The sequence below is a fragment of the Osmerus mordax genome, chromosome 6 (genome assembly GCF_038355195.1).
Source record: "Osmerus mordax isolate fOsmMor3 chromosome 6, fOsmMor3.pri, whole genome shotgun sequence".
NCBI classification, from domain to species: Eukaryota; Metazoa; Chordata; class Actinopteri; order Osmeriformes; family Osmeridae; genus Osmerus; species Osmerus mordax.
Genome location: NC_090055.1, coordinates 3,064,656 through 3,092,242, shown reverse-complemented (window position 1 = coordinate 3,092,242; position 27,587 = coordinate 3,064,656). Strand labels below are relative to the sequence as shown.

Genomic DNA, 27,587 nt, shown 5'->3' with positions numbered 1-27,587 from the left:
GCTGAAACAAAGCCTACTATACTGTGAGGAATTGACAGTGAGAAACTATCAGAATCTGCATGCTTTAAACGTCAAACTTCGACTGACTTACCGGTACAAGGCCCCATGGCACAGTCACTGTTGGTATGTTGACTACACTGATTTATAATCCTCAGTCGGTCTGACTCCAGACTTCCCATTTCACAGTCATTTGGACTGTCAATGTTACAATCAATATATAGTATTCCATAATGAATGTCTGATTTCTAAAATGTAGAAATGTAGTCAGGTGACTGAGCGGTTAGGGAAGCAGGCTTGTAATCAGAAGGTTGCCAGTTCGATTCCCGGCCGTGCAAGATGACGTTGTGTCCTTGGGCAAGGCACTTCACCCTACTTGCCTCAGGGGGAATGTCCCTGTACTTACTGTAAGTCGCTCTGGATAAGAGAGTCTGCTAAATGACTAAATGTAAATGTAATGTAATGTAGTATTATTGTGTATTGGAGTGTGGATGTGTGGGCGTATAAACAACAACATGTAAATCAAACTGAGAGACTCTGAAAACCAGGCACATTTATTAATTAAATATCCAAAAACAGTATCCACATACACATTTATAGTAAAATTTGTATTACATACAAAGGACAATTTTTTTTTGCCATGTAGTTTACATTAACATAGTGCAAATCTCCATGCAATACATTCAATGAATCAGAGCAATCATGTACATAGCACTTCCCCTTAAGCCTTGGAAATATAGAACACCTTACAGTACCCGCTAACTGCTGAATGGGAGTCAGGTGGGTGAGCGGTTAGGGAATCAGGCTCGTAATCTGAAGGTTGCCAGTTCGATTCCTGGCCGTGCAAAATTACGTTGTGTCCTTGGGCAAGGCACTTCACCCTACTTGCCTCGGGGGGGAATGTCCCTGTACTTACTGTAAGTCGCTCTGACTAAATGTAAATGTAATGTAAATGAATTGCTAGTTGGTTTTCTAAACAGGGATAGCTAAAGGTATAAGGTCTCTGTCAGTCCACAATTCTGCAAGTACAGCCGAAACGGCCATTGTCCAGGTTGTGTATCGAGATGTGGAGTCGCAGAGATCTGGCCTGGTTGGGTCCTAGGAGGGTCGAGCCAGGTCTTTCCGGATACACAGTGGTGGAGTGACAAGTCGAACACGCTCAGTTGTTTCGAACCTCTGAGTAGATGGAGGGTGGGGTGGGGCCACCGGGCTGAGCACTGGGCCTCTTCGACGGGGAGTTCTGCAGGTGGGCTGTATAGGAAGGTGGCTTCCCGTTCACTCTGACCTCAGCGTAATCAGTAGACTCTACAGGCGCAGCCTGGTTCCCTAACTGCACGGACCCTCCGTCCTTCTTACGGAAATGGGATACATCCGCATAGTGCAGATCCTTGGAAGGGGACAGAGAGAGAATGGTGTTGGTATGAAGGCTACTGTATGGAGAAAGATGTTGGAAGCAAGTACAATTGTGTATACTGCATGTTAGCTTCACATACATATATACTTTTAACTATTTCACAAACTAGTTTTCAGTTTTATTTCCATTGTCCCTTATGAAATAAAATACTTAATGTCACCTTGCTAAAGTGAGCAGAAAGCTCAACGATGCTTAATGACTGTAATGCCATGCTTGTGTGAGATCTTGTTTCAACGTTATAAGAGTGCATAAAAGTAGACACCATTATCTATTTTGTAATTCGGCTTCCTGAATATGGATTGCAGTTATTTCACAAGCTATGTAGTATCCTGTTTGCATTTTGAAGTTAAACTGTTACGTATTTTGTGAAGATGTAGTCAGTTATAACAGAAGAGCTTATCTTCAATCTGACATGGAAAGGCCAGCCGAGTAATTCTATAGAAGAAGAGCAATGAGATGTGAAAATGATGCGCTCTCATGTTTTTCTCACCGTAGACGAAAATAAACATTCGAAACTGAAGTATGTGTTATAGTAGGTCTATTGAAGCAGGCAGCCTTAACAGGTTACTTGTAGAACATGTTCTTGGGTTGTATTCCCAGGAAGAGAAGGTCAAGTCCAATATTTTGAATATATCATATCAATTATTTTCCTTCAATCAACATTGAGACATATTTGAGAGTCAACAGGCTCAGTCAATGACGCTACTGTAGCTAGCATGTTGGCGCGTTACCGAAATTCCAACTATGATTGAGTGTTTCTCTTCCTGGTGCAACGTCTGCTTTCTACCTTTACAGGAAAGAGGAATCCTATCTGCCCTGAATTACTTACGGGCCCCTGTGATGACACTGCTGAGAGGTCAAAGTCTGGGAAATAATTACCTCATAAAAGCTTTCTGGATCACATTCTGCTGTAAAGATTCGACTGCCTCAACCATTATTTCTACCATTGCTTTGGTCCTATGGCGCAATCCATGTCTTACGGTATCTCGATGATGGCTATATTGAAGATGGCTGTTTAATTACACTTATGAAACATCTGTTGTGGTCATATTCCCATAAGGGCTTTATCCTTTTGCCTTGTTTCTCCTAACTTCCCATAATACTTGATGTCTGATCTGATATCCAAGCTATGATAAGATACAGCACTAGTGAGGTTGTTGAATAAACAAGTCACAAATTCTACTGCCCACTTAGGAGGTTCGACATACCGTAAACATACTATATTTGAGGTAGAAATTTCAGGTAGAAACCCAATGAGGTCAATAAAGAATAGTACCTGGTCTGCTGGGCCTCCGCCATTGTTATAGCCAGCACCTGCTGAGTTCAGAGTCAAGACATTGAATCTGTTAGAGAATATCCTTTGCATAGTTTTTATTATATATTTTGCATTAATAAATGTTTTGACAGATGTTATTGTAGTTAGTGAACACTTGTACATGTGTACTTATTAACCGTACACTCATGATTAGAACGATAAGATTAGTGAGGGCCAGAGACGGTTAAACCCACATGCATGTACTCAATCAGACAGGATAATCTTTTTCTGTTTAAATGGTTGAAAGAGTGTTATCGACTATGTGATACAAGGTTAGGGAGACAATACTCGAAGACTCATTCCATCCCATGTTGTGCCATCATCATTCCCATTCAATCATTTCAGTCCAATGCCAAATCAAGCCATAGGTTAGAAATATTGTAGGACACAGATACATACAACCCCACAACCTCTATATACAGACAAACACCCAACAAACACCCAACAAACACCCAACAAACGACACACCTCAGACAGCCACAGACAGGCGGAACACCGAGACATTCTGTACGCTACTTACGACTGCTAGCGCTTCTGCCATGTGAGGATGTGTTGTTGAATAAACTAATTAATATAAATAAAGTTGTGGTCAGTAAAAGGAATAATAATCATTAGGTTAGGCACTGTACTTTATGTTGCTAGCTTGCATTGCACAGGATATCCTGTTGACGTGAGTGGGGATGTGTTTTTTTTTGTTTGTGTGTTGTGTACCTCTGTGTTGTAAACGTGTATGACCACATGAATTTCCCCTTGTGGGATGGAAAAGTTCCCCTTCCCCTTGCTGTCATCTAGTCTACTACAATATAAACTATTTTTCATATAACTGTGATGTGATGTGTAGGTTTTTACACTTTAAGTTTTCTCACCGGGGAAAATGTGAAACAGGTCATTTGCTTTGCTAATCAGTAACAACTGAGCATGAGTAACAATGACTTACGTCAAATACTTCTCTCTCACTCTCTCTTTCTCAGTCATTGGGTGATTACTAACTTTTACTTCAATTGCTTTTGGCTTGATGCCTAACTCTAATCAAATACTTGATTTAGTTTCAGACTCTGAGTTTCATTCAACACATCAAGGGCAGTCAAAGAAAATCCCACAGTTTTGATGTGTTTTTCGTTTCCTTGTTTGGTTGACCTTTGGTTGTATCTCTTATATTACAAATGGCAAATGATTAACCACAGCAAACTACAATGAGTTACTTTTAGAACCAGTTCCCCATTAGACAATATCCTTTGTTTTTCTTCATACTGAAATAACAATTACTGACACAGATTAAAGTCTTTCACACTGGCTTTGTAAACATCTTGTATATCCAAGGCTAATTCAAGTTAATTTACTTGTCAGGAAAACATTATAACACTACATTAGCAACCAGACACCTTCATGTGAAATATGTTTTTACTTACTCCTTCTTCTTGATAAAACACACAGTCAAACAGACTGCCACTCCGACAAGCACCAAAACAGCAATCACAATCCCAGCGATGGCACCACCTGACAGTCCGCTCTCTGTTAAAGAACCCTCGGCTGAAGAGACAGAGAAGAACCACACAGGCATCAGAGACGCTGGACTACAGCTACAGTTATTACACAAACAGTCAGGGACGATTACTGTACTTTCATTAGAGTGCCATGTAGTGTGTTTTGTCTGTTCATACTCCATAACTTCCATTTGTATACTTAATTTAGATTGAACCTAACCCTAATTGCTATTGGCCATATATTTGCTTTTTTAACTTTACCTTTTACTTTCAATGTGTGGACAGCATGCTCACTGCGTCCAGTGATGTCATTGGATGCAGTGCAGTTGTAGGTGCCACTATCCTTGTATTGGATATTCTCTATGGTGAACTCTTGTGACTGTCCAGGCCGCCCTGTCCCATTGACCGTCCAGCTGTAGTTAGCGGTCGGTGTAGAATCAGCCAAACAGGTTAAGGTGAACTTCTGTCCAACCTCTATTTTAAGAGGACCTTTGATTGTGACACTATCAGGTCCATCTGCAACACAGATTCATGTAATCATGGGATTAATATGGTTGAGGTTGGGTGGAAGTGTCTCTTACATGCAACTATTTTACAAGTATTATGCAGTACTGACCTTGGTGGTTCCATCTACTGTATGTATAAACACAGTGATAACAGTTTGATACAGTAGATCATGTGCAAACACTATCAAGGGTTACCTTGCTCTACTGTTTAGTTAGACTGGAATTAAACTAAAGTACAACCATGGAATCAGATGCATGCACACAATAGTGGTGTATCTGATTACTTACGGTTTACAATCATATTGTATTTAGCATCTTGAGAGCTCAAAGGGTTTGTGACTCGACAAAGGTAAACACCATTGTCCTGTTTGTTCACAGGACTTATAGAGACTATCTTGTTGTCCCCAGAGAGGCTGACTCTGTCGCTGGGAGAGAGAGGCACACCGTCCTTCATCCACTCTCTGGTGCTGATGGAGCCAGCAGCAGCACAGGTCAGCTGGACAGACATCCCCTCTATGATTGGCTGGCTTGGTGGGTTAATGCTGACATTAGCTACTTTTTCTGTAGAGAGACAGAATACATGTTTAAAGGGTACGAAAGTATGATAGATGTTCACAAATTTGACATGTGGGATTATCTATCTACCTATCTTTCTATCTACCTATCTACCATCCATCCATTCCTCCATCTTATAGTTTGTGGATGCCACTCACTTTGTGCATGGGGGCATCATCAAGTCAATAACACCAAGGGCTGTTTTTATGGTTTTGGGTTAGAGGCCTTAGTCCCACTAGTGGAACTATTACTGTAGTGCCAAAGCGTAATGATAATTGTCATTTTAGACAATTCTGTGCTTCAAACTTTGTGGTAACAATTTTGGGAAGGCTCGTTTTTCTCTGGGCTTAATAATGCCTGGATGCACAAAGTGAGGTCAATACAGAAATGTGTTGTCAAGTATGGTGTATCAGCCTGTCTGTATGTATGTCTAAAATAATAATAAAACAGGCATAACGTTAGCAGACATCTCATTGGTGCATTCAGAAAAGGGGCATGCCAATATCCCTTAATCAGGTCCATTACATTACATAACATCAGTTTTACAGTAAAACAAATGAGAAATAATCTATAGGATTATTTAGAACATGTGTTGTCTGACTGGAAAAACATCAGCATCCATTATGCCCACAGACAAAGTATTTCTTATAAAATATCGTAAACAATCTGATTGAACCCCATAGAGATACCTAAGGGTTTAGATGACTGATATCACAAGGCTCTGGATCACTGGATATCACAGTCTACACAAACGCATATTCACCCATTCATGAATATTCACCAATCTGCGTACTAAACCCTCATCTGACAGCAATGTTCCATTGTGTGGAAACTGACTTCCAACTGTCCAGACAGTCTCACAATGAGCACCATCCACAGTCATCAACATGGGATAAACAAGTTCAGGCTACAGTATATGCAGTATATATGTAGCTGATGCAAAGAGGAACAACATTTGTGTATCCAGGAGTCAGGTGGCTGAGTGGTTAGGGAATCGGGCTAGTAATCCGAAGGTTGCCAGTTTGATTCCCGGTCATGCGTACTGACGTTGTGTCCTTGGGCAAGGCACTTCACCCTACTTGCCTCTGGGGAATGTCCCTGTACTTACTGTAAGTCGCTCTGGATAAGAGCGTCTGCTAAATGACTAAATGTAAATGTAAATCCAAACATCATGCAAAAGCCCATAAATCAAGTTCTGCACTGTAGCTGTGGGTCTTTTCCACAATGCCAGTTTCCACAGTCTAACATCTCTCACTTACCCCATACAGAGATGATTGATGACTCAGATGACACCTGTCTCAGTGTTTTGGTGTTAAAGGCCTGACAGATGTAACTCCCACTCTGATTGGTCTGAATGTTCACCACTTGGAGCTCTGGTCCGTCATTGGACAGCTGTGTTCCATTCAGGAACCAGTAATACTTAGCAACAGGCTTGGAGTGTGCAGAGCAGGACAGATTGAGGGCTGACCCTGCAACATACAGTCCACCTGGAGGATTCACCTCCATCACTGTGTCCTCAGGACCATCTGCAATGCAGAGTCTCAGTCAAACAGCAGCACTAGAGAGGGAAGCTCTGCCATTAGCAATAAGAGGCAGTGCCAAGACCAAGCCCCAAGGAGATGTCAGTGTGAGAGAACAGCTACAGTAATTAATACTACAGCAATTAACCATAACACCAAACTATGAGAAATCATACTGTGAGAAATCATACACATGTGCTATGAACACAGGAAATGCACTAGTCAACAGGATGATGAAGTACTAAGGTATAACTACAGGAGAAACACCCTTGACAAAACTGTCCTCATGTAAGGTTGCCACATTAAAATCACCTGAAAGCCTTCACCATAATTCACATAATTGGTATATGTAGTCAACTTACAGTAGATGGTTATGTTAAAACTCTGGCTGATGTCATTACTGACAGGGTTGGTCACATTGCATCTCCATGGACCCTGGTCATAGCGGGTCACATTGACTATGGTGAGAGTGGAGCCTCCATCATCAAGCTGGACATTGTCACTGGCTGTGACCTCAGAGCTGCCATTCAGCCAATGGTAGGAGGGGGAGGAGCCAGAGGAGGAGCAGGACAGACTGACAGAGCTGTTGAATTCCACTACATCTGAGGCACTGGCTTTAATTACAACATTGGAGACTTGCTCTGTGGGTTAAAACAATAATAACTTTCACTTTGCTACGGAGACCAGTTTACAAACTGTAGAGCTGGTTTAGATGTCCTTCTGTATATTTTTGACTCAACTGGATACTTTCAGAGGCAAGAAGACTTTAGTGATACTGAATAATGTGTGTTTGGAACCAACAAGTACTTGGTCTAGTTCTCCAAACACACCAGAGAACTTCAATGACTTCTCCTTGTCACCCCTCCAGGCAACAACTCTCAGATCCTTAAATCAGTCTTCCCTCACAGCACACTGTAAGCAACGTAGTATCTGTGTCTCTCCTCAATAATCATTCTAATATCATATGGCTCGCTTTAACGTATACAAACTGTTGATGAGCCTTGCAATAGTGACGTCATTTACAAGATCTTGTTACATTTAGCAGACGCTCTTATCCAGCATGACTTACAGTAAGTACAGGGACATTCTCCCCGAGGCAAGTAGGGTGAAGTGCCTTGCCCAAGGACACAACGTCATTTTGCACAGCTGGGAATCGAACCAACAACCTTCTGCTTAATAGCCCGACTCCCTAACCGCTCAGCCACCTGACCCTTTTGTTGTTACAGAGAACTCACCCAGCACATGCAGCTCCATACTTCCCTGCAGTGTTGTTATATCCTGAGTTACGATGCTCACTGAATACGTTCCACTGTCATTCAAGGCTAGATTCCTGAGCTCCAGAGATCCAGTGAAATTGTCCAGAGTGACTCTGCCTTGATACGCTGGTGAAACCTTATTTGCATTATTTGCAAACGTGAGGATATTGGTACCATTTACAGACCAGGATATAGTGAACTGGGGGGTGTTTGTTGGGGTAAGGGTTGTAGTGAAAGTCACATTCCCTTCTACTGCTCCAAACAGAGTATCTGGCAAAACTCTGTCTCCATAACACAACCCTGGAAGAGACAAACACAGTTTTGGTTTATATTATTACAGTTACATGCATTCTGGTTTAATTATATGTGCGAGTTTTTCAGTTGAGTGAAACCATTAAGATTTGAGCTATTTTCATCAAAGTGCATAGAATTTGTTAAACAACAGCCACAACTTCCTAAAGGTCAGGTTCATCATACTATTACAAACATTCATAGTAAAACTTTATAAAATCAGTTGGTTGGGTGAGTAACGTTTTGGCTGATCAGAAGCATGGAATCTTGATAGACCAACACATTCTGTTTGATACTGTAACGCTCGTGTAACAATCCTGATAGAGGCAGACTGGGTTCGATAGAGTCTGTATCAAGTAACAGAATGTCAGAGCTGACAATCCATACAGATCAAACACTGGTTCTGGACCAGCAGCCTCAGAGGTGTTGAAATGAACGATCGTGAACAGCGAGTCACGTAGCGAACTTTAGTTAAGAGCCAGTAGTGGTTGAACAGTACAGTTCGCCTAATAAAAATGCTCATGTAGTCAACAAACTAAAGTTGTTTCCATTCAGTTAAGCACCAGATTGTATTAAACCGCTACAAAGAGACAATATTCTGTTTAAAGTATTTGAAGCAATTTCAAGCAAATAAATACCAACAGTCTTACCTATAAGGGTTATAAATAATGTAAGTGTATGGTAATAATGAGAAGAATCCATTCCATACGTTAATCTCCAGAACACATGAAAAGCTGAGCTCTAATGACTAAACCTGAGCCAGTCGTCCCAATAAGCAGCTGCAAGTTACCGAAGACTGATAGTTCTACCTCAACACGCTCAAAACCCTGAACTTAACATAATCTTTAGCACCAAGATAACTGACCCAATTTTCAAAACCTGGACTCAACCTTAGTAGAAAGATGTACACTGTCACCTAGTGTCTCTTATGATGTACTGCACCCTGCAGATCTGTGTACGATGCGCCAGTGGCTCGTTTATCTGGGGGATATTTGGAGAAGTTCCTCACTGTCATGGCAACGTGCAATTCGAAGCGAGGCTCAACGTGGGCTCATAATTGGCATCGTATGAAGCTGAAATGTGGCAGGTGTGGCTGTGCAGTGTTGACTGTTCGCAACAAAGAAAAACTCCTTATACCTTTAAATACACACACAAACTGTCTTGCGACATGTTCAGTTAAGTAAATGGGTTAGGTTTGAAAACGACAAAATAATGGAAAACAATTACTTCATACCTATATTATATTTATGGTAGGCTATTTTATATTTATTTCAACAGAATAATTTCCATAAAATATAGAATCTGTAATTAGTAAATATGCGCTGACAACATAGCAAGAGAGTACAGGGAAGAAAAAGAAATATCCATGTCTAGTGTTTCCTTGTCTGTCATTGTCTTCACCTGTGTCTCATTCAGTGGTTTCAGTTCTCGTTAGTCTCATTGTGTCCACCAGTGTCTTGTTTGGTTCTGTGTATTTAGGTTCCTGTTTTGTGTCCAGTCTTTGTCTTGTCAGCTTGAGTACCCTTTCTGTTTCTCGTTTTTGAAAATAAACCCTTTGTTCAACACAATGCCTCGCTACACCTGCATTTGGGTCCTACCCCACCACTCCGTGTGACAGAATGAAAAGACCATTAAAGGACCCAGCGGAGAGTTCCCCAACCCTTTCATAGGGACCCTTCTTGCCTTCGGTGGACCCAGAAGTCTGCAGCGGAAGGCCCACCCCAAGACCTTGCTCCTACCCCGGCTCCAGCCCCAGCCCGAACCGTGACTCCACCCTCGGTCCTGCCCTGTGCCCCTGCCACGGTCCTGCCCTGTGCCCCTTCCTCGGTCCTGCCCTGTTCCCCTGCCACGGTCCTGCCCTGTGCCCCTGCCTCGGTCCTGCCCTGTGCCCCTGCCTCGGTCCTGCCCTGTGCCCCTGCCACGGTCCTGCCCTGTGCCCCTGCCCTGGTCCCATCCTGTGCCGCAGCCTAGGATACGGTATTTGGAGAAGTTCCTCACTGTCACTGCAACGTAGCCACAACATTTACCAATTTATGTAATAATAGGTTATCAAATGTTGTTGAAAGTAATAGTCCCCAAAACACTTTTCAAAAAGTGCAAAAGAGTTTTATTATTAAATATAATTTGAATGGTCTTCATGCACTGGTGATGAAAGACTTGAGAATACAGCATCTGATTTATGAGTATTTCTCAGACCACAAGAATTCCCATGAAGTCCTCACACATATGCAAGTCACAGGTCCAAGATATCATGGGCGGAGCCAGGGTCCATCAAAGTCAGGTGTCACGATTTTTACAGAATAAAAACCCAAATTTATTAGCAGAACTCCAAAATACGGTACAAAAGGGAATTCCAAGGCATAGTCAAAACAGGCAGGGTTTGTAGGCAAGCAAGTAGTGATATCAGAAATAAGGAGCGTAACATTAGTAAAATAACGACATATAGTAGGTACATGTTCAGGATAAGGTTCAGGGGGGTCCCAAACCCCCTATTATAGAGAAGAGGTGACTCAGGCAACCAGAACCATGGGTGCTGTCCAGAACCAACCGTGAGGATGGGGTGGGAACACGCCGGGCTGGTATTAACTGGGAGAGAGAGACAGAGAGGTAAAGAGGGTGAGGGGTGCAAGGGCAGTATGCAGTACTGGAACTAGGTACAGTAATTCAGTCTCCAGGTTCATTCTGGTATGTCAGAGTTATCTCTGTTGCTATGCTAGAGAAATCTGGTAACCTACCTGGGCATTTCATATTCAGACTTCTGGCGAGGACGTGAGACCATAAATATGGAAACGAGAGTTTGAGTCAGGCAGTGATTATTATCTATCAAACAAACAGGATGCAGGAGGTGACAGTAGAACTCACTGTAGGGGGGACAGGAGGAGCTTCTACAACTCTTGTTGTCGGATCTGGAACGTTTTCATAGATCTGATCACAGTTTCTAGAATCTGTGTGTAAAAAACAAAACAATTTCCCTCCCGGGATCAATCAAATCAATTAACCAATCAACCAATCTGGGGTGGGGTTCCTGAAAGCATCGTAAGCCTAAATTGATCGTAGAGTCGATGGATCTTAGTTGTACGGGCTGTTTCCCGAAGCCATCGTGGCTAAAGAGACAATTGAAAATGCTCATGGATTAACGAGAGCTCCAGAGCAGTCGTAGATCGCTAAGTGCATCGTAAGCAAAGAGACTCAGTGGAGACACACGTAGGCCGACCATGAAAACTACATTAGACTAATGCTGAAAGTTACTTCCGATGGAAAATAAGATTATTTTGCTTCTCTTTTTACACCAGTTACGCTGGAACTGGGATATATGTTAGTGAATCATACAATCTTAAGTGCCTTATTCAAGTGTCTTATTCAAAATACTATAACATTTAAATATGGCTGTTGTAATGTGCAATAGTAACTAGAAATGCATTAACGAAACGCTTTTACGAGTGCAATAACACAACAACAATTGAACGTTGAAGATGTTTATTATAGGGCTGGTAGCACGCCAAACCCGGTGGATGAAGAGGCTGGTGGCAGAGCCGAGCCTGATGTTGGGAGATGGTAGCGCCCAGAAAATTGAAGGACTCCACAGTGTTGACTGGGAAGTCACACAGGGTGAAGGGGCTGGGAGGGAGTGAAAACTCATACAAAAATCATAAAAGCCATTGAAGATAGCCTAAGTCCTGCACCGCAGACTTGTCCCCTCTGGTTGTGGGGGATTGGCAAAGAAATGCAGTTGTGACATCCTGCACAGATCTTGACACTGAGGCCTTGGAAAGCCCATGTCCATCTCCAAGAACCTCCAGAAAACTGCCAGTGGCATAGAACCTTACACTGCCAGTAGTTGGGTTGCAGGGGTCAGTGCAAGGACCTCCTTGTTAGCCTCTGCAGGTCTGCTTCTATGTGGTTCAGGAGCATCATGATATCATGATGTCATCTGACATATCTTACACTCATAATTAGTATAATTGATCAACCATCAATTAGAGTTGATTATTCATGTCAGAAACAATGATTCCATGTTGAAGACATGGGGTATTCATTACTTATGTGTTTGTCATTTGTCACAATGTCATTTGTGGCCAATTTCCAAGACTTCCTCTTGGTATTTAGCATCCTGTGTCGCTATTTAGCATCCGGTGTCAGGGTTCTGACACCGGTGTAAAACTCAGATGCAGCACAGTTTGCACGTTCACTTTATTGTCTTTGCCTTCATGTAGCATCATACAATGTACATTGAAAAGTACTAAAATAAGTAGCCTATAATAAATGTAAAACGTTTTCTGTAGCGACAGAAAATATTTTTTGTGTACCGTAATTTGTCAATTATTTTGGTTAACGTTTTAATTTAACGTCTTAAAGTTGCGTAAGAAGAATCAAATTTCAGTACAATGGACAGCGTCTTGTTAGTGGAACTTAAGAGACACGTACGATGGTTCTCCTAACGAGCATGTTCGGGAAACGCACGTAAGAAATAATGATGGATCGTTATTTTGATCGTAGAGAACCCTCGTAACAGCTACGATCCATTGTTATCGGGAAACGCAGCCCTGTCTGTCTGTCTATCTATCTCTAATCTATCTATCTCTAATATATCTTTAATCTATCTTTCTATCTGTAAAGGATGACGTGGGGTACTACAAGTCTCACCTGGGGTATTCTTCCTCTCTTGGGGATCTCTGCTGGGTTTGGTTTGGGGTTCATGTGACCTGAACTGAAGGTTATCATGCCCTCTGACATGGCTGGCTTCTTTCTGCTGGGTGTGTTTCCTCTCTGTTTCTCTACCTGTGGAGGATCAAAGACAGAGAGTAAATATACCCAGTACCTACTGAGAGATGTGAACTCTCACAAACACCTGCAGTCACAGCATTGCCTCTTTAGTTTCATACATCATGAATAAGAGAGCAGACAACTCTGTTATTACAGTCATCTTGTTCTCATATAAGGAGACACAGAGCCAGATCTTACCTGCGCCTAAGGAGCCTTTAGTCGAGTTCCTGAACAACATAAAGAGAATGAAAACATCATCAATATACCAAGCTGCACTGTCAAGCTGACAGTCTTAGTGCTGCAGTACTTGAATGTTATATGTAACATTTTCCCTGCCCTAGTGTGCTCTGTCTGTTTCCCTGGGTGTGTATTCATGTTCTGGTCTTGTTTCATTCTCTTCTGGCTCCCTGCACCTCCTGTCTCTCCTCTACAAGAATCCTCTCCTTTGTTTTTCTTCACACTGAAATAACTAGTCAGGTGGCTGAGCGGTGAGGGAATCGGGCTAGTAATCCGAAGGTTGCCAGTTCGATTCCCGGTCATGCCAACTGACGTTGTGTCCTTGGGCAAGGCACTTCACCCTACTTGCCTCGGGGGAATGTCCCTGTACTTACTGTAAGTCGCTCTGGATAAGAGCGTCTGCTAAATGACTAAATGTAAATGTAACTATTACTGCCACAGATTAAATGTCATGGTTCTACAGCCTCCCTCCCCCTCTGTATGTGTGTCACTGTGACTGCTCATGACCTCGTTACTCTTATAATGTACACCTGTTGCTGTTGGTTTCTCCATTTAAACATTCTCTTTGTCAGATTGTTTTGCAGAACTCCGGTGACGGCCGGGATGGTGTCCGACTTCTCGTGTCTGGATTATTATTTGGAATATCCCCGAGCTTTCAGTTTGTTTGCACTTATTTTTTAAGGATAACCTAGAGATTTATATATTTTGATCCCAGTTTGAATTCCTTGTTTTTTTTCTCTTGGAGACCTGATTAAAGAACTCTTATTTTTGACATCCCCTGCATGTGATTCCTTCCACTCCCCTTGACATTAAAGAGTCTTTCACACTGGCTTTGTAAACATCTTGTATATGCAAGGCTGATTTAAGTTAATTTACTTCAGGAAGACATTATAACACTACATTAGCAACCAGACACCTTCTTCATGTGAAATATGTTTTGACTTACTCCTTCTTCTTGATAAAATACACAGTCAAACAGACTGCCACTCCGACAATCACCAAAACTTTAATCACAATCCCAGCGATGGCACCACCTGACAGTCCGCTCTCTGTTACAGAACCCTCAGGTGAAGAGACAGAGAAGAACCACACAGGCATCAGAGACGCTGGGCTACAGCTACAGTTATTACACAAACAGTCAGGGACAATTACTTTACTTTACTGATTAATGTGGTTGAGGTTGGGTGAAAGTGTCTCTTACATGCAACTATTTTACAAGAATTATGAAGTACTGACCTTGGTTGTTACATGTACTGTATGTATAAACACAGTGATAACAGTTTGATACAGTAGATAATGTGCAAACACTGCCAAGGGTTACCTTGCTCTACTGTTTAGTTCGACTGGAATTGAACTAAAATACAACCATGGAATCAGATGCATGCACACAATAGCTACTTTTTCTGTAGAGAGACAGAATAAATGTTTAAAGGGTGCGAAAGTATGTAAGTAGTAAGACTTTATTTATATAGCACATTTCATACAAGAATTGTAGCTCAAGGTGCTTTACATAAAATCAATAAAAACAATAATACAAGTGATAAACAATTCAAACAAAAATAAAAATCCCAATAAGATCTCTGTTCAAGAGAGAAAACAACTTTAAAAAGTAGGAAAACCCTTTTGAGATAAAATTACTTAAATGCTTCGGTAAAAAGGTAGGTTTTAAGCTGTCTTTTAAAAATGTCTAGAGTGTTTGCTTCCCTAATATTTATGGGTAATTTGTTCCATAGTTTTGGGGCGTAATTGACAAAGGCCGAATCACCAATCTTCTTATGACTGCTTCTGGTGACCTCTAATAGGCCTGCATTTGATGATCGCAGTGTTCTAGCTGGTGTGTAGTTTATAAAGGAGTTAGCAATGTAGCTAGGTCCTTGTCCGTGTAGAGCTTTGTATGTGAGGAAAAGGACCTTAAAGTCAATTCTGAAGGTAACAGGGAGCCAGTGTAAAGTAGCTAGGACAGGACTAATGTGTTCTCTCCTTTTAGTTTTGGTTAATAATCTAGCTGCAGAATTTTGAATGAGCTGTAGTCTTTCAGTGGTTTTCTTGGGAAGACCAGTGAAAAGTGCGTTACAGTAGTCCAGCCGGCTGGATATAAAAGCATGAATTAACTTCTCTGCATCATTTTGGTTTATGAATGGTCGTACCTTTGCTATATTCCTCAGGTGAAAGAAAGCTGTTTTGGTCACTTTATTAATGTGAGAGTTGAAATTAAAATCTGAGTCCAGGATTACACCGAGACTCGTCACCTCTGGTTTAAGACAGGGGGTTAAGCCTCCAAGATTCTTAATAAGAATCTCTCTTTTGGATTTGGGGCCACATAGTAGGACTTCGGTTTTGTCTTCATTTAATTTAAGAAAGTTATCATTCATCCATTTGTTTATTGCCAACAGGCAGTTGGTAATGGAATTGATGGCCGTTGCATCGTTGGGTTCAGTGGATATATATAGTTGTGTGTCATGATATATAGTTGTGTGTGTGATATATTTTCACAAATTTGACAAGTGAGATTATCGATCTACCTATCTTTCTATCTACCGATCTACCATCGATCCCTCCATCTTATAGTTTGTGGACACCGCTCAGGAAATGGACACCTTTTGGGGAGAACTTCTAATGTAGAATTAGTTACCTCTTAGTTACCTCACTTTTCTGGAAAGGCTTTCCAATTGAAACATTCCAGCTTCCATTCCACTTTGTGCATGGGGGCATCATCAAGTCAATAACACCAAGGGCTGTTTTTCATGGTTTTGGGTTAGAGGCTAGAGTGTAAGTTCTGAATTGTAGTTGTGGGTCTTTTCCACAATGCCAGTTTCCACAGTCTAACATCTCTCACTTACCCCATACAGAGATGATTGATGGCTCAGATGACACCTGTCTCAGTGTTCTGGTGTTAAAGGCCTGACAGATGTAACTCCCACTCTGATTGGTCTGAATGTTCACCAGTTGGAGCTCTGGTCCATCATTGGACAGCTGTGTTCCATTCAGGAACCAGTAATACTGAGCATCAGGCTTGGAGTGAGCGGAGCAGGACAGACTGAGGGCTGACCCTGCAACATACAGTCCACCTGGAGGATTCACCTCCACCTCTGTGTCCTCAGGACCATCTGCAATGCAGAGTCTCAGTCAAACAGCAGCACTAGAGAGGGAAGCTCTGCCATTAGCAATAAGAGGCAGTGCCAAGACCGAGCCCCAAGGAGATGTCAGTGTGAGAGAACAGCTACAGTAATTAATACTACAGCAATTAACCATAACACCAAACTATGAGCAATCATACTGTGAGAAATCATACACATGTGCTATGAACACAGGAAATGCACTAGTCAACAGGATGATGAAGTACTAAGGTATAACTACAGGAGAAACACCCTTGACAAAACTGTCCTCATGTAAGGTTGCCACATTAAAATCACCTGAAAGCCTTCACCATAATTCACATAATTGGTATATGTAGTCGACTTACAGTAGATGGTTATGTTAAAACTCTGGCTGATGTCATTACTGACAGGGTTGTTCACATTGCATCTCCATGGACCCTGGTCATAGCGGGTCACATTGACTATGGTGAGAGTGGAGCCTCCATCACCAAGCTGGACATTGTCACTGGCTGTGACCTCAGAGCTACCATTCAGCCAATGGTAGGAGGGGGAGGAGCCAGAGGAGGAGCAGAACAGACTGACAGAGCTGTTGAACTCCACTACATCTGAGGCTTTAATCACAACATTGGAGACTGGCTCTGTGGGTTAAAACAATAATAACTTTCACTTTGCTCAGGACACCATTTTACAAACTGTAGAGCTGGTTTAGATGTCCTTCTGTATATTTTTATCAACTCAACTGGATACTTTCAGAGGCAAAAAGACTTTAGTGATTCTGAATAATGTGTGTTTGGAACCAACAAGTACTTGGTCTAGTTCTCCAAACACACCACAGAAATTCAATGACTTCTCCTTGTCACCCCTCCAGGCAACAACTCCCAAATCCTTAAATCAGTCTTCCCTCACAACACACTGTAAGCAACGTAGTATCTGTGTCTCTCCTCAATAATCATTCTAATATCATATGGCTCGCTTTAACGTATACAAACTGTTGATGAGCCTTGCAATAGTGACGTCATTTACAAGATCTTGTTACATTTAGCAGACGCTCTTATCCAGCGTGACTTACAGTAAGTACAGGGACATTCTCCCCGAGGCAAGTAGGGTGAAGTGCCTTGCCCAAGGACACAACGTCATTTGGCACAGCTGGGAATCGAACCAACAACCTTCTGCTTAATAGCCCGACTCCCTAACCGCTCAGCCATCTGACCCTTTTGTTGTTACAGAGAACTCACCCAGCACATGCAGCTCCATACTTCCCTTCAGTGTTGTTATATCCTGAGTTACGATGCTCACTGAATACTTTCCATTGTCATTCAAGGCTAGATTCCTGAGCTCCAGAGATCCAGTGAAATTGTACAGAGTGACTCTGCCTTTATATGCTTGTGAAACCTTATTTGCATTATTTGCAAACTTGAGGATATTGGTATCATTTACAGACCAGGATATAGCGACCTGGGGGGTGTTTGTTGGGGTAAGGGTTGTAGTGAAAATCACATTCCCTTTTACTGCTCCAAACAGAGTATCTGGCAAAACTCTGTCTCCATAACACAACCCTGGAGGAGACAAACACCGTTTTGGTTTATATTATTACAGTTACATGCATTCTGGTTTAATTATATGTGCGAGTTTTTCAGTTGAGTGAAACCATTAAGATTTGAGCTATTTTCATCAAAGTGCATAGAATTTGCTAAACAACAGCCACAACTTCCTAAAGGTCAGGTTCATCATACTATTACAAACATTCATAGTAAAACTTTATAAAATCAGTTGGTTGGGTGAGTAACGTTTTGGCTGATCAGAAGCATGGAATCTTGATAGACCAACACATTCTGTTTGATACTGTAACGCTCGTGTAACAATCCTGATAGAGGCAGACTGGGTTCGATAGAGTCTGTATCAAGTAACAGAATGTCAGAGCTGACAATCCATACAGATCAAACACTGGTTCTGGACCAGCAGCCTCAGAGGTGTTGAAATGAACGATCGTGAACAGCGAGTCACGTAGCGAACTTTAGTTAAGAGCCAGTAGTGGTTGAACAGTACAGTTCGCCTAATAAAAATGCTCATGTAGTCAACAAACTAAAGTTGTTTCCATTCAGTTAAGCACCAGATTGTATTAAACCGCTACAAAGAGACAATATTCTGTTTAAAGTATTTGAAGCAATTTCAAGCAAATAAATACCAACAGTCTTACCTATAAGGGTTATAAATGATGTAAGTGTATGGTAATAATGAGAAGAATCCATTCCATACGTTAATCTCCAGAACACATGAAAAGCTGAGCTCTAATGACTAAACCTGAGCCAGTCGTCCCAATAAGCAGCTGCAAGTTACCGAAGACTGATAGTTCTACCTCAACACGCTCAAAACCCTGAACTTAACATAATCTTTAGCACCAAGATAACTGACCCAATTTTCAAAACCTGGACTCAACCTTAGTAGAAAGATGTACACTGTTACCCAGTGTCTCTTATGATGTACTGCACCCTGCAGATCTGTGTACGATGCGCCAGTGGCTCGTTTATCTGGGGGATATTTGGAGAAGTTCCTCACTGTCATGGCAACGTGCAATTCGAAGCGAGGCTCAACGTGGGCTCATAATTGGCATCGTATGAAGCTGATATGTGGCAGGTGTGGCTGTGCAGTGTTGACTGTTCGCAACAAAGAAAAACTCCTTATACCTTTAAATACACACACAAACTGTCTTGCGACATGTTCAGTTAAGTAAATGGGTTAGGTTTGAAAACGACAAAATAATGGAAAACAATTACTTCATACCTATATTATATTTATGGTAGGCTATTTTATATTTATTTCAACAGAATAATTTCCATAAAATATAGAATCTGCCATTAGTAAATATGCGCTGACAACATAGCAAGAGAGTACAGGGAAGAAAAAGAAATATCCATGTCTAGTGTTTCCCTGTCTGTCATTGTCTTCATCTGTGTCTCGTTCAGTGGTTTCAGTTCTCGTTAGTCTCATTGTGTCCACCAGTGTCTTGTTTGGTTCTGTGTATTTAGGTTCCTGTTTTGTGTCCAGTCTTTGTCTTGTCAGCTTGAGTACCCTTTCTGTTTCTCGTTTTTAAAAATAAACCCTTTGTTCAACACAATGCCTCGCTACGCCTGCATTTGGGTCCTACCCCACCACTCCGTGTGACAGAATGAAAAGACCATTAAAGGACCCAGCGGAGAGTTCCCCAACCCTTTCATAGGGACCCTTCTTGCCTTCGGTGGACCCAGAAGTCTGCAGGGGAAGGCCCACCCCAAGACCTGGCTCCTACCCCGGCTCCAGCCCCAGCCCGAACCGTGACTCCACCCTCGGTCCTGCCCTGTGCCCCTGCCACGGTCCTGCCCTGTGCCCCTTCCTCGGTCCTGCCCTGTGCCCCTGCCTCGGTCCTGCCCTGTGCCCCTGCCTCGGTCCTGCCCTGTGCCCCTGCCATGGTCCTGCCCTGTGCCCCTTCCTCGGTCCTGCCCTGTGCCCCTGCCATGGTCCTGCCCTGTGCCCCTGCCTCGGTCCTGCCCTGTGCCCCTGCCATGGTCCTGCCCTGTGCCCCTGCCATGGTCCTGCCCTGTGCCCCTGCCACGGTCCTGCCCTGTGCCCCTTCCTCGGTCCTGCCCTGTGCCCCTGCCATGGTCCTGCCCTGTGCCCCTGCCACGGTCCTGCCCTGTGCCCCTACCTCGTCCCGAGGTTGAGCCGGCCAGCACCCAGACCACCAAGGCTGTTCCTGCCGCGGAGTCTCGGCCGCCTGCCACCGGTACCCAGCCCTGGTCCCATCCTGTGCCCCAGCCCTGGTCCCATCCTGTGCCCCAGCCCTGGTCCCATCCTGTGCCCCAGCCCTGGTCCCATCCTGTACCCCAGCCCAGGATACGGTATTTGGAGAAGGCCTTCACTGTCACTGCAACGTGAAATTTGAGGCGAGGCTCAACGTGGGCTCATAATTGGCATCGTATGAAGCTAAAATGTGGCAGGTGTATAGCTGTGCAGTGTTGACTCCTTATACCTTTTTAAAAACTCATTTTACCTTTTTAAATACACACACACTGTCTTGCCACATGTTCAGTTAAGTAAATGGGTTAGGTTTGAACACCACAAAATCATGGAAAACAATAACTTCATACTTATATTTTTTTTTAATGGTGTTTTATATTTATTTCAACAGAATAATTTCCATAAAATCTGTAATAAGTAAATATATGTTGACAGCATAGCAATAGAGTACAGAAATCAGTATTTTAAAAAAAATCTGTGTGGAGAAAGGAAGATAAAGGATAGGATGTTGGAAGCAGTTACAGTTGTGTATACTGTACATTAGCTTCACATACACTTTTAACAAGTCATATTTCACAAACTAGTTCAGTTTTATGTCCCTTATGTAATAAATTAATTAATATCACTGTTGAATTGAACATAAGCATGTTATAAAAGCTCAACGACTGCTCAATGAGTTGTGTGAGATCTCGTTTCAATGTTATAAGAGTGCATCAAAGTAGACATTTAGTCATTTTAGCAGACGCTCTTATCCAGAGCGACTTACAGTAAGTACAGGGACATTCCCCCGAGGCAAGTAGGGTGAAGTGCCTTGCCCAAGGACACAACGACAGTTGGCTTGACCGGGAATCGAACTGGCAACCTTCGGATTACTAGCCCGATTCCCTCACCGCTCAGCCACCTGACTCCCATAGACACCAGATAAATAAAACAAAATTGGCCTCCTGAATAGGTTTTGCAGTTATTTCACAGATATGTAGTATTCTTTTTGCATTTTCAAGTTAAACTGTTACGTATTATGTGAAGATGTAGTCAGTTATCACAGAAGGTCTTATCTTCAATCTGACACGGAAAGGCTAGCTGAGTTTTTCTATAGAAAAATAACTAATCAATGAGATGTGAGAATCATGCAGTCATGTTTTTCTCACCGTAGACACACGGCCCACAGAAGATCCCAGTACAGTAGGTGTTGAATAGTGGACACCTAGTCACAGCGTTGTCCTGCACATTTTGAGCGTCTCAACATTTACTTTTTCACAGTACCAGTCTACACACACTTGTTCTTAACCAGCCACAATGAGCTCCTCTGGTCAAATCCATGATCCATACCTGAGCACATGAGTACCCACATATACATCCATGATAGTACCGTGTTAGAATACATTATTAAAATGTTTAATACAAAATATAGCCACAACATTGACCAATTTATGTAATAATAGGTTATCAAATGTTGTTGACAGTAATAGTCCCCAAAACACTTTTCAAAAAGTACAAAAGAGTTTTATTATTAAATATAATTTGAATGGTCTTCATGCACTGGTGATGAAAGACTTGAGAATACAGCATCTGATTTATGAGGATTTCTCAGACCACAAGAATTCCCATGAAGTCCTCACACATATGCAAGTCACAGGTCCAGTGTATCATGGGCGGAGCCAGGGTCCATCAAAGTCAGGTGTCACAATTTTTACAGAATAAAACCCCAAATGTATTAGCAGAACTCCAAAATATGCTACAAAAGGGAATTCCAAGGCATAGTCAAAACAGGCAGGGTTTGTAGGCAAGTAAGTCATGCATTCAGAAATAAGGAGCATAACATTAGTAAAATCTGTTGCTATGCAAGAGAAATCTGGTAACCTACCTGGGCATTTCATATTCAGACTCCTGGCAAGGACGTGAGACCATAAAGATGGAAACAAAAGTTTGAGTCAGGCAGTGATTATTATTGATTGCACAAACAGGATGCAGGAGGTAACAGTAAAACTCACTGTAGGGGGGACAGGAGGAGCTTCTACAACTCTTGTTGTCGGACCTGGAACGTTTACATAGATCTGATCACAGTTTCTAGAATCTGTGTGTAGAAAAGAAAACAATTTCCGTCCAGGGATCAATCAAATCAACCAATCTATATCTATCTATCTGTCTGTCTGCCTGTCTGTCTGCCTGTCTCTAATCTATCTATCTCAAATCTATCTAATCTATCTATCTCTAATCTATGGATCTGTAAGGGGTGATGTGGGGGACTACAAGTCTCACCTGGGGTATTCTTCCTCTCTTGGGGATCTCTGCTGGTTTTGATTTTGGGTTCATGTGACCTGAACTGAAGGTTAAGATGCCCTCTGTCATGGCTGGCTCCTTTCTGCTGGGTGTGGTTCCTCTCTGTGTCTCTACCTGTGGAGGATCAAACACAGAGAGAGAAAATATACCCAGTACCTACTGAGAGATGTGAACTCTCACAAACACCTGCAGTCACAGCATTGCCTCTTTAGTTTCATACATCATGAATAAGAGAGCCGACAACTCTGTTATTACAGTCATCTTGTTCTCATATAAGGAGACACAGAGCCAGATCTTACCTGTGCCTAAGGAGCCTTTAGTCGAGTTCCTGAACAACATAAAGAGAATGATAACATCATCAATACACCAAGCCGCACTGTCAAGCTGACAATCTTAGTGCTGCAGTACTTGAATGTTAAATGTAAAGTTACTGTGTCAAATTAACAGAGCTTTCTTAACAAAAAAACGCTGTCACTGACTGAAGTGACAGATAAAAAAGTAACTGTCTGTCTGTCACCATGTATTTTTGACTAACTTCAAACTTGCCCGCATCTCAAGCCCTCATCCCCAGCTCCTCAGCTTGAAGCAAAGGCCCAGATGGATCTCAATGGTTTTGCATTTATTTTTTGTCATGATGGTGATTTTATTCTATTTACTCAGCTGTCTCGCAAGGTTTGTCGTCTCGTCCAAATCCACTGTTAATTTAGACTCCATTTAGGTTTAAATAAGCACGTCCCAAACAAAGTAAGTTAACGTGATGAGCGTAAGTGTAGACTTACAGATGGTAGGTCAGGCCACAGTAGAGGCCCACAACTAAGGCCACCACAACCAGCGTCACAGCTACAGCTATGCCTGCTGCTGCTCCTGGGCTCAATGCTGGGCTGGAGGGCCTATCTGTAACACACACACACAGACGTACACACCAATGCACACACACATTCCCACAGACGCACACCCAAAGCATAAACAGAAACACACACACACAAGCACATGCAAAAACACACAAACACATACACACACTTGATCAAGCAGTCTTTAGCCAACAGTATTTTGAAGATGCATAACTCAGATAGCAGTAGTCTGGCTATTTTGGGTGTGGTTGTGATAAGACAAAGCAAGCTTCCAAATTACCTCCTATTGTCAGAGTGTGGGTCAAACTCTGAGTGTGGCCGGTCAGGTCATTAGAGGCAGTGCAGTTGTAGTCCCCACTGTCACTGTGACTGGTCTCATCAATGACGTAAACATTTTCATGGACGCCTGTTTCTACCCCTTTGAACAGCCAGGTGAGTTTGGCAGGTGGCACCGACCTGACTTTGCAGTATAGGAGAGTGGTGGTGCCAACCTCAGCTATCTCTGGTGCCAGTATGGTCATGGTCTCTGGTCCGACTGACAACACAGGGAGAACAGAACATCTAAGTGGAGCATCAGTCTGCATTGTGATAAACTGTAGCACAGATTCAGGCAATTCATGGAAATCAGTTCAGGAGTCTCAGTCAAACAGCAGCACTAGAGAGTTGAGCTCTGCCATTAGGAATATGAGGCAGTACCAAGATCAAACTGTAAGAAATCATACGTGCTAAAGGAAGTGCTGTAATCAACAGCATGATGAAGTACTAAGGTATAACTACATTAGAAACACCCATGACAAAACTGTCCTCATGTAAGGTTGCCACATTAAAATCACCAGAAAGCCTTTGCCATCATGCACATAATAGGTATATATAGATGACTCACAGTAGATGGTTATGTTAAAAGGCTGGCTGATGTCATTACTGACAGGGTTGGTCACATTGCATCTCCATGTACCCTGGTCATAGCGGGTCACATTGACTATGGTGAGAGTGGAGCCTCCATCACCAAGCTGAACATTGTCACTGGCTGTGACCTCAGATCTGCCTTTCAGCCAATGGTAAGAGGGGGAGGAGCCAGAGGAGGAGCAGAACAGACTGACAGAGCTGTTGAACTCCACTACATCTGAGGCTTTAATCACAACATTGGATACTGGCTCTGTGGGTTAAAACAATAATAACTTTCACTTTGCTAAGGAGACCATTTTACAAACTGTAGAGCTGGTTTATATGTCCTTCTGTATATTTTCATCAACTCAACTGGATACTTTCAGAGGCAAGAAGACTTTAGTGATGCTGAATAATGTGTGTTTGGAACCAACAAGTACTTGGTCTAGTTCTCCAAACACACCACAGAACTTCAATGACTTCTCCTTGTCACCCCTCCAGGCAACAACTCCCAAATCCTTAAATCAGTCTTCCCTCACAGCACACTGTAAGCAACGTAGTATCTGTGTCTCTCCTCAATAATCATTCTAATATCATATGGCTCGCTTTAACGTATACAAACTGCTGATGAGCCTTGCAATAGTGACGTCATTTACAAGATCTTGTTACAGAGAACTCACCCAGCACCTGCAGCGTAGTACTTCCCTGCGGTGATGGTACTTGCTGAGTTACCGTGATCATAAAATACGTTCCACTGTCATTCAAGGCTAGATTCCTGAGCTCCAGAGATCCAGTGAATTTGTCCAGAGTGATTCTGCCTTGATACGCTGGTGAAACATTTGTTACATTAGTTTGGCTTATAAACGTGAGGAAAGTGGTACCATTTACAGACCAGGATATAGTGATCGGGGGGGTGTTCGTTGGAGCAAGGGTTGTAGTGAAATTAACATTCCCTTCTACTGCTCCATAGTGAGTGTTTGGCAAGACTCCGTCTCCATAACACAACCCTGGAGGAGACAAACAGTGTTGCTTTATATTATTACAGTAACATGCATTCCCTGTTTAATTATGTGTATAATTATTTCAGTTGGGTGAAACTATTAAGATCTGAACTATTTTCATCAAAGTACATTCCATTTGCAAAACTTGCTCAAGGTCAGGTTCATAGTATTATAATAGTATAGAAACTTAATACAATAAATTAGTGGGGTGAGTAACGTTTTTGCTGATCTTAAGGATGGAATCTTGATAGACCAACGCATCCTGTTTGATACTGTAATGCACGTGTAACAATCCTGATAGAGGCAGACTGGGTTCGATAGAGTCTGTATCAAGTAACAGAATGTCAGAGCTGACAGTCCATACAGATCAAACACTGGTTCTGGACTAACAGCCTCAGAGGTGTTGAAATGAACGATCTTGAACAGCGAGTCACGTAGCCAACTTTAGTTAAAAGCCAGTAGTGGTTGAACAGTACAGTTCGCCTAATAAAAATGCTCATGTATAGTCAACAAACTAAAGTTGTTTCCCAATGTATGATTCATGTTTTGGCTACCCGCAATGTTTTGAGGCTATCTCGTTGTTTATGATCATTGACCTATGCACTTTTTGTAAAGCTCTCTCTTGGAAGTCGCTTTGGATAAAAGCGTTACCATTCATTTAACCACCAGATTGTAGTGAACCGCTATAAAGAGCCTATATGATTTTTAGAGTATTTGAAGCAATTTCAAGCAAATAAATACCAACAGTCTTACCTATAAGGGTTATAAATATTGTCATTGTTTGGTAATAATGAGTAGAATCCATTCCATATGTTAAACTCCAGAACACATGAAAAGCTGAGCCCTAATGACTAAACCTGAGCCAGTCGTCCCAATAAGCAGCTGAAAGTTACTGAAGACTGATAGGTTTACCTCAACACACTCTAAAGTCTGAACTGAACAGATAATCTATAGCAACAAGATAACTGACCCAAAAACCCGCACTCAATCTTGGTAGAAAGATGTACACTGCCACCTAGTGTCTATTATACTGTACTGCACTCTACAGAACTGCACAAGACACAGGTGTCAATGGAGGAGAATTGGAGAACCTTGCATTGTTATATACTGCACATCCACGGGTTGTATATCCAGCAAGTGCTAATTATAGTGATTAACTATTCAGCTAATTGTTATTTGATTATAAAAATTGATATGTAGTCTATGACTGTAAGTCGCTCTGGATAAGAGCGTCTGCTAAATGACTAAATGTATGAGAAAGAGCACATTATGTCTAAATAAAATATTTATTTCCGTCTATATCAACTGGAAAAATATATGCAGTAGACCGCAGATGCAAAACAGTCATTTTAAAGTCAAATTAGTTTTCCTGGGAATTTTTCCTTGTCTTCTTTGAGGGTTTAGGTTGGTTGGGGGCCAATTCCATGGGTGTATGTGAAGCCCTCTGTGAGATAAAATAAATAATGAAAGGCCATACAAATAAAATTTGAATTTCAGATGTGTGTGTGGATCAGTGTGTGGCATCAAAGAAACAAAAAGACACACACATCCTGTGTTAGTCTCTTAAAGCTCTGATATGTGAAGAGGTCTGTCCTTAAACCACTGATCAGTTAACAACAATTAAAGATAATGATTACTTTATTACTTTTATACTGTTTGAAATGTTTTGAATATAATAAACAATGTTTGATCTATACCTTCCTATATTAAGCTCATTAGCACATAATCTTTGGTTATGTCCAGGAGAGAAATAAGTCTATCTATTAATTATGTAATGTTTCTTGTATCATTGATAAACTGTAATTATGCTGTTTTCTTCTGCCTGCATAGCCATAAGTTAATTATTTGTAAGGTGTGACTAGGAAAGACCTGTGTCACTAATGTAGGTCAGAGGTCACAATATTACCAAAGTGTATAATGCCATGCAACTTTGAATGAGGGAAATATAATGAGGCCATTTCTAGGAGCCCTATCTAAAGACCTAAACAAAAGCTATCTAGCATGCAGTGTCCTTTTTCTGTGCCTGCGAAGGCTATGCTAATCATCTTGTATCCTCCCATATTGTGATACCATATCCTTTACTTAATTTAAGATTTGTATATGTTTAGTGTTTGCACCTCCCTGCCACAGTAAATTCTGTGTTTGTATAACATACATGGCGAATAAACCGAATTCTGATTCTTCTGAATCTGATTCTGATACTCCCTTGATTACCTGTATTCAATGTCCAGTCTTCGGTGATACTCAACTTGAGTGTATCAGACACCTGCACCTTATATAAATACGTTGATTTTGACTTGAACTTGTCTTGAACTATTCCCTTCATTGACTTGGTACTTTCAGAGCAATTGGGTATTAT

At 41.9% G+C, this 27,587-nt stretch overlaps 2 protein-coding genes and 2 long non-coding RNA genes across 4 annotated transcripts; all 4 read right to left on the bottom strand.

The window, feature by feature from the left end:
• Nucleotides 1-525: 525 nt before the first annotated feature.
• Nucleotides 526-26,080, bottom strand: LOC136943879 (hemicentin-1-like). The gene is made up of 19 exons (XM_067237362.1): nt 25,982-26,080; nt 24,908-25,234; nt 24,226-24,498; nt 23,623-23,877; nt 23,271-23,385; nt 22,791-22,819; nt 22,564-22,605; nt 20,120-20,338; nt 18,944-18,965; nt 18,635-18,699; nt 17,673-17,993; nt 16,803-17,075; nt 16,180-16,446; nt 5,005-5,277; nt 4,472-4,726; nt 4,136-4,256; nt 3,247-3,290; nt 2,688-2,728; nt 526-1,384 (listed from the first exon to the last, which is right to left on the bottom strand). Exons 1-19 carry the CDS (start codon nt 26,031-26,033, stop codon nt 1,157-1,159), a joined length of 3,222 nt encoding a protein of 1,073 aa, XP_067093463.1. The 5' UTR covers nt 26,034-26,080; the 3' UTR covers nt 526-1,156.
• Nucleotides 6,749-9,148, bottom strand: LOC136944191 (carcinoembryonic antigen-related cell adhesion molecule 2). Its single transcript, XM_067237857.1, has 4 exons — nt 8,989-9,148; nt 8,027-8,347; nt 7,154-7,432; nt 6,749-6,844 (listed from the first exon to the last, which is right to left on the bottom strand). Coding segments are annotated over exons 1-4 (654 nt in total). The 5' UTR covers nt 9,041-9,148; the 3' UTR covers nt 6,749-6,842.
• LOC136944193 (uncharacterized) lies at nt 10,420-11,255 on the bottom strand. The gene is made up of 3 exons (XR_010876747.1): nt 11,201-11,255; nt 11,074-11,096; nt 10,420-10,924 (listed from the first exon to the last, which is right to left on the bottom strand). It is a non-coding gene; the product is annotated as an uncharacterized lncRNA (long non-coding RNA).
• On the bottom strand, nt 21,154-22,562 carry LOC136944192 (uncharacterized). The gene is made up of 3 exons (XR_010876746.1): nt 22,471-22,562; nt 22,203-22,285; nt 21,154-22,098 (listed from the first exon to the last, which is right to left on the bottom strand). It is a non-coding gene; the product is annotated as an uncharacterized lncRNA (long non-coding RNA).
• Nucleotides 26,081-27,587: the final 1,507 nt, after the last annotated feature.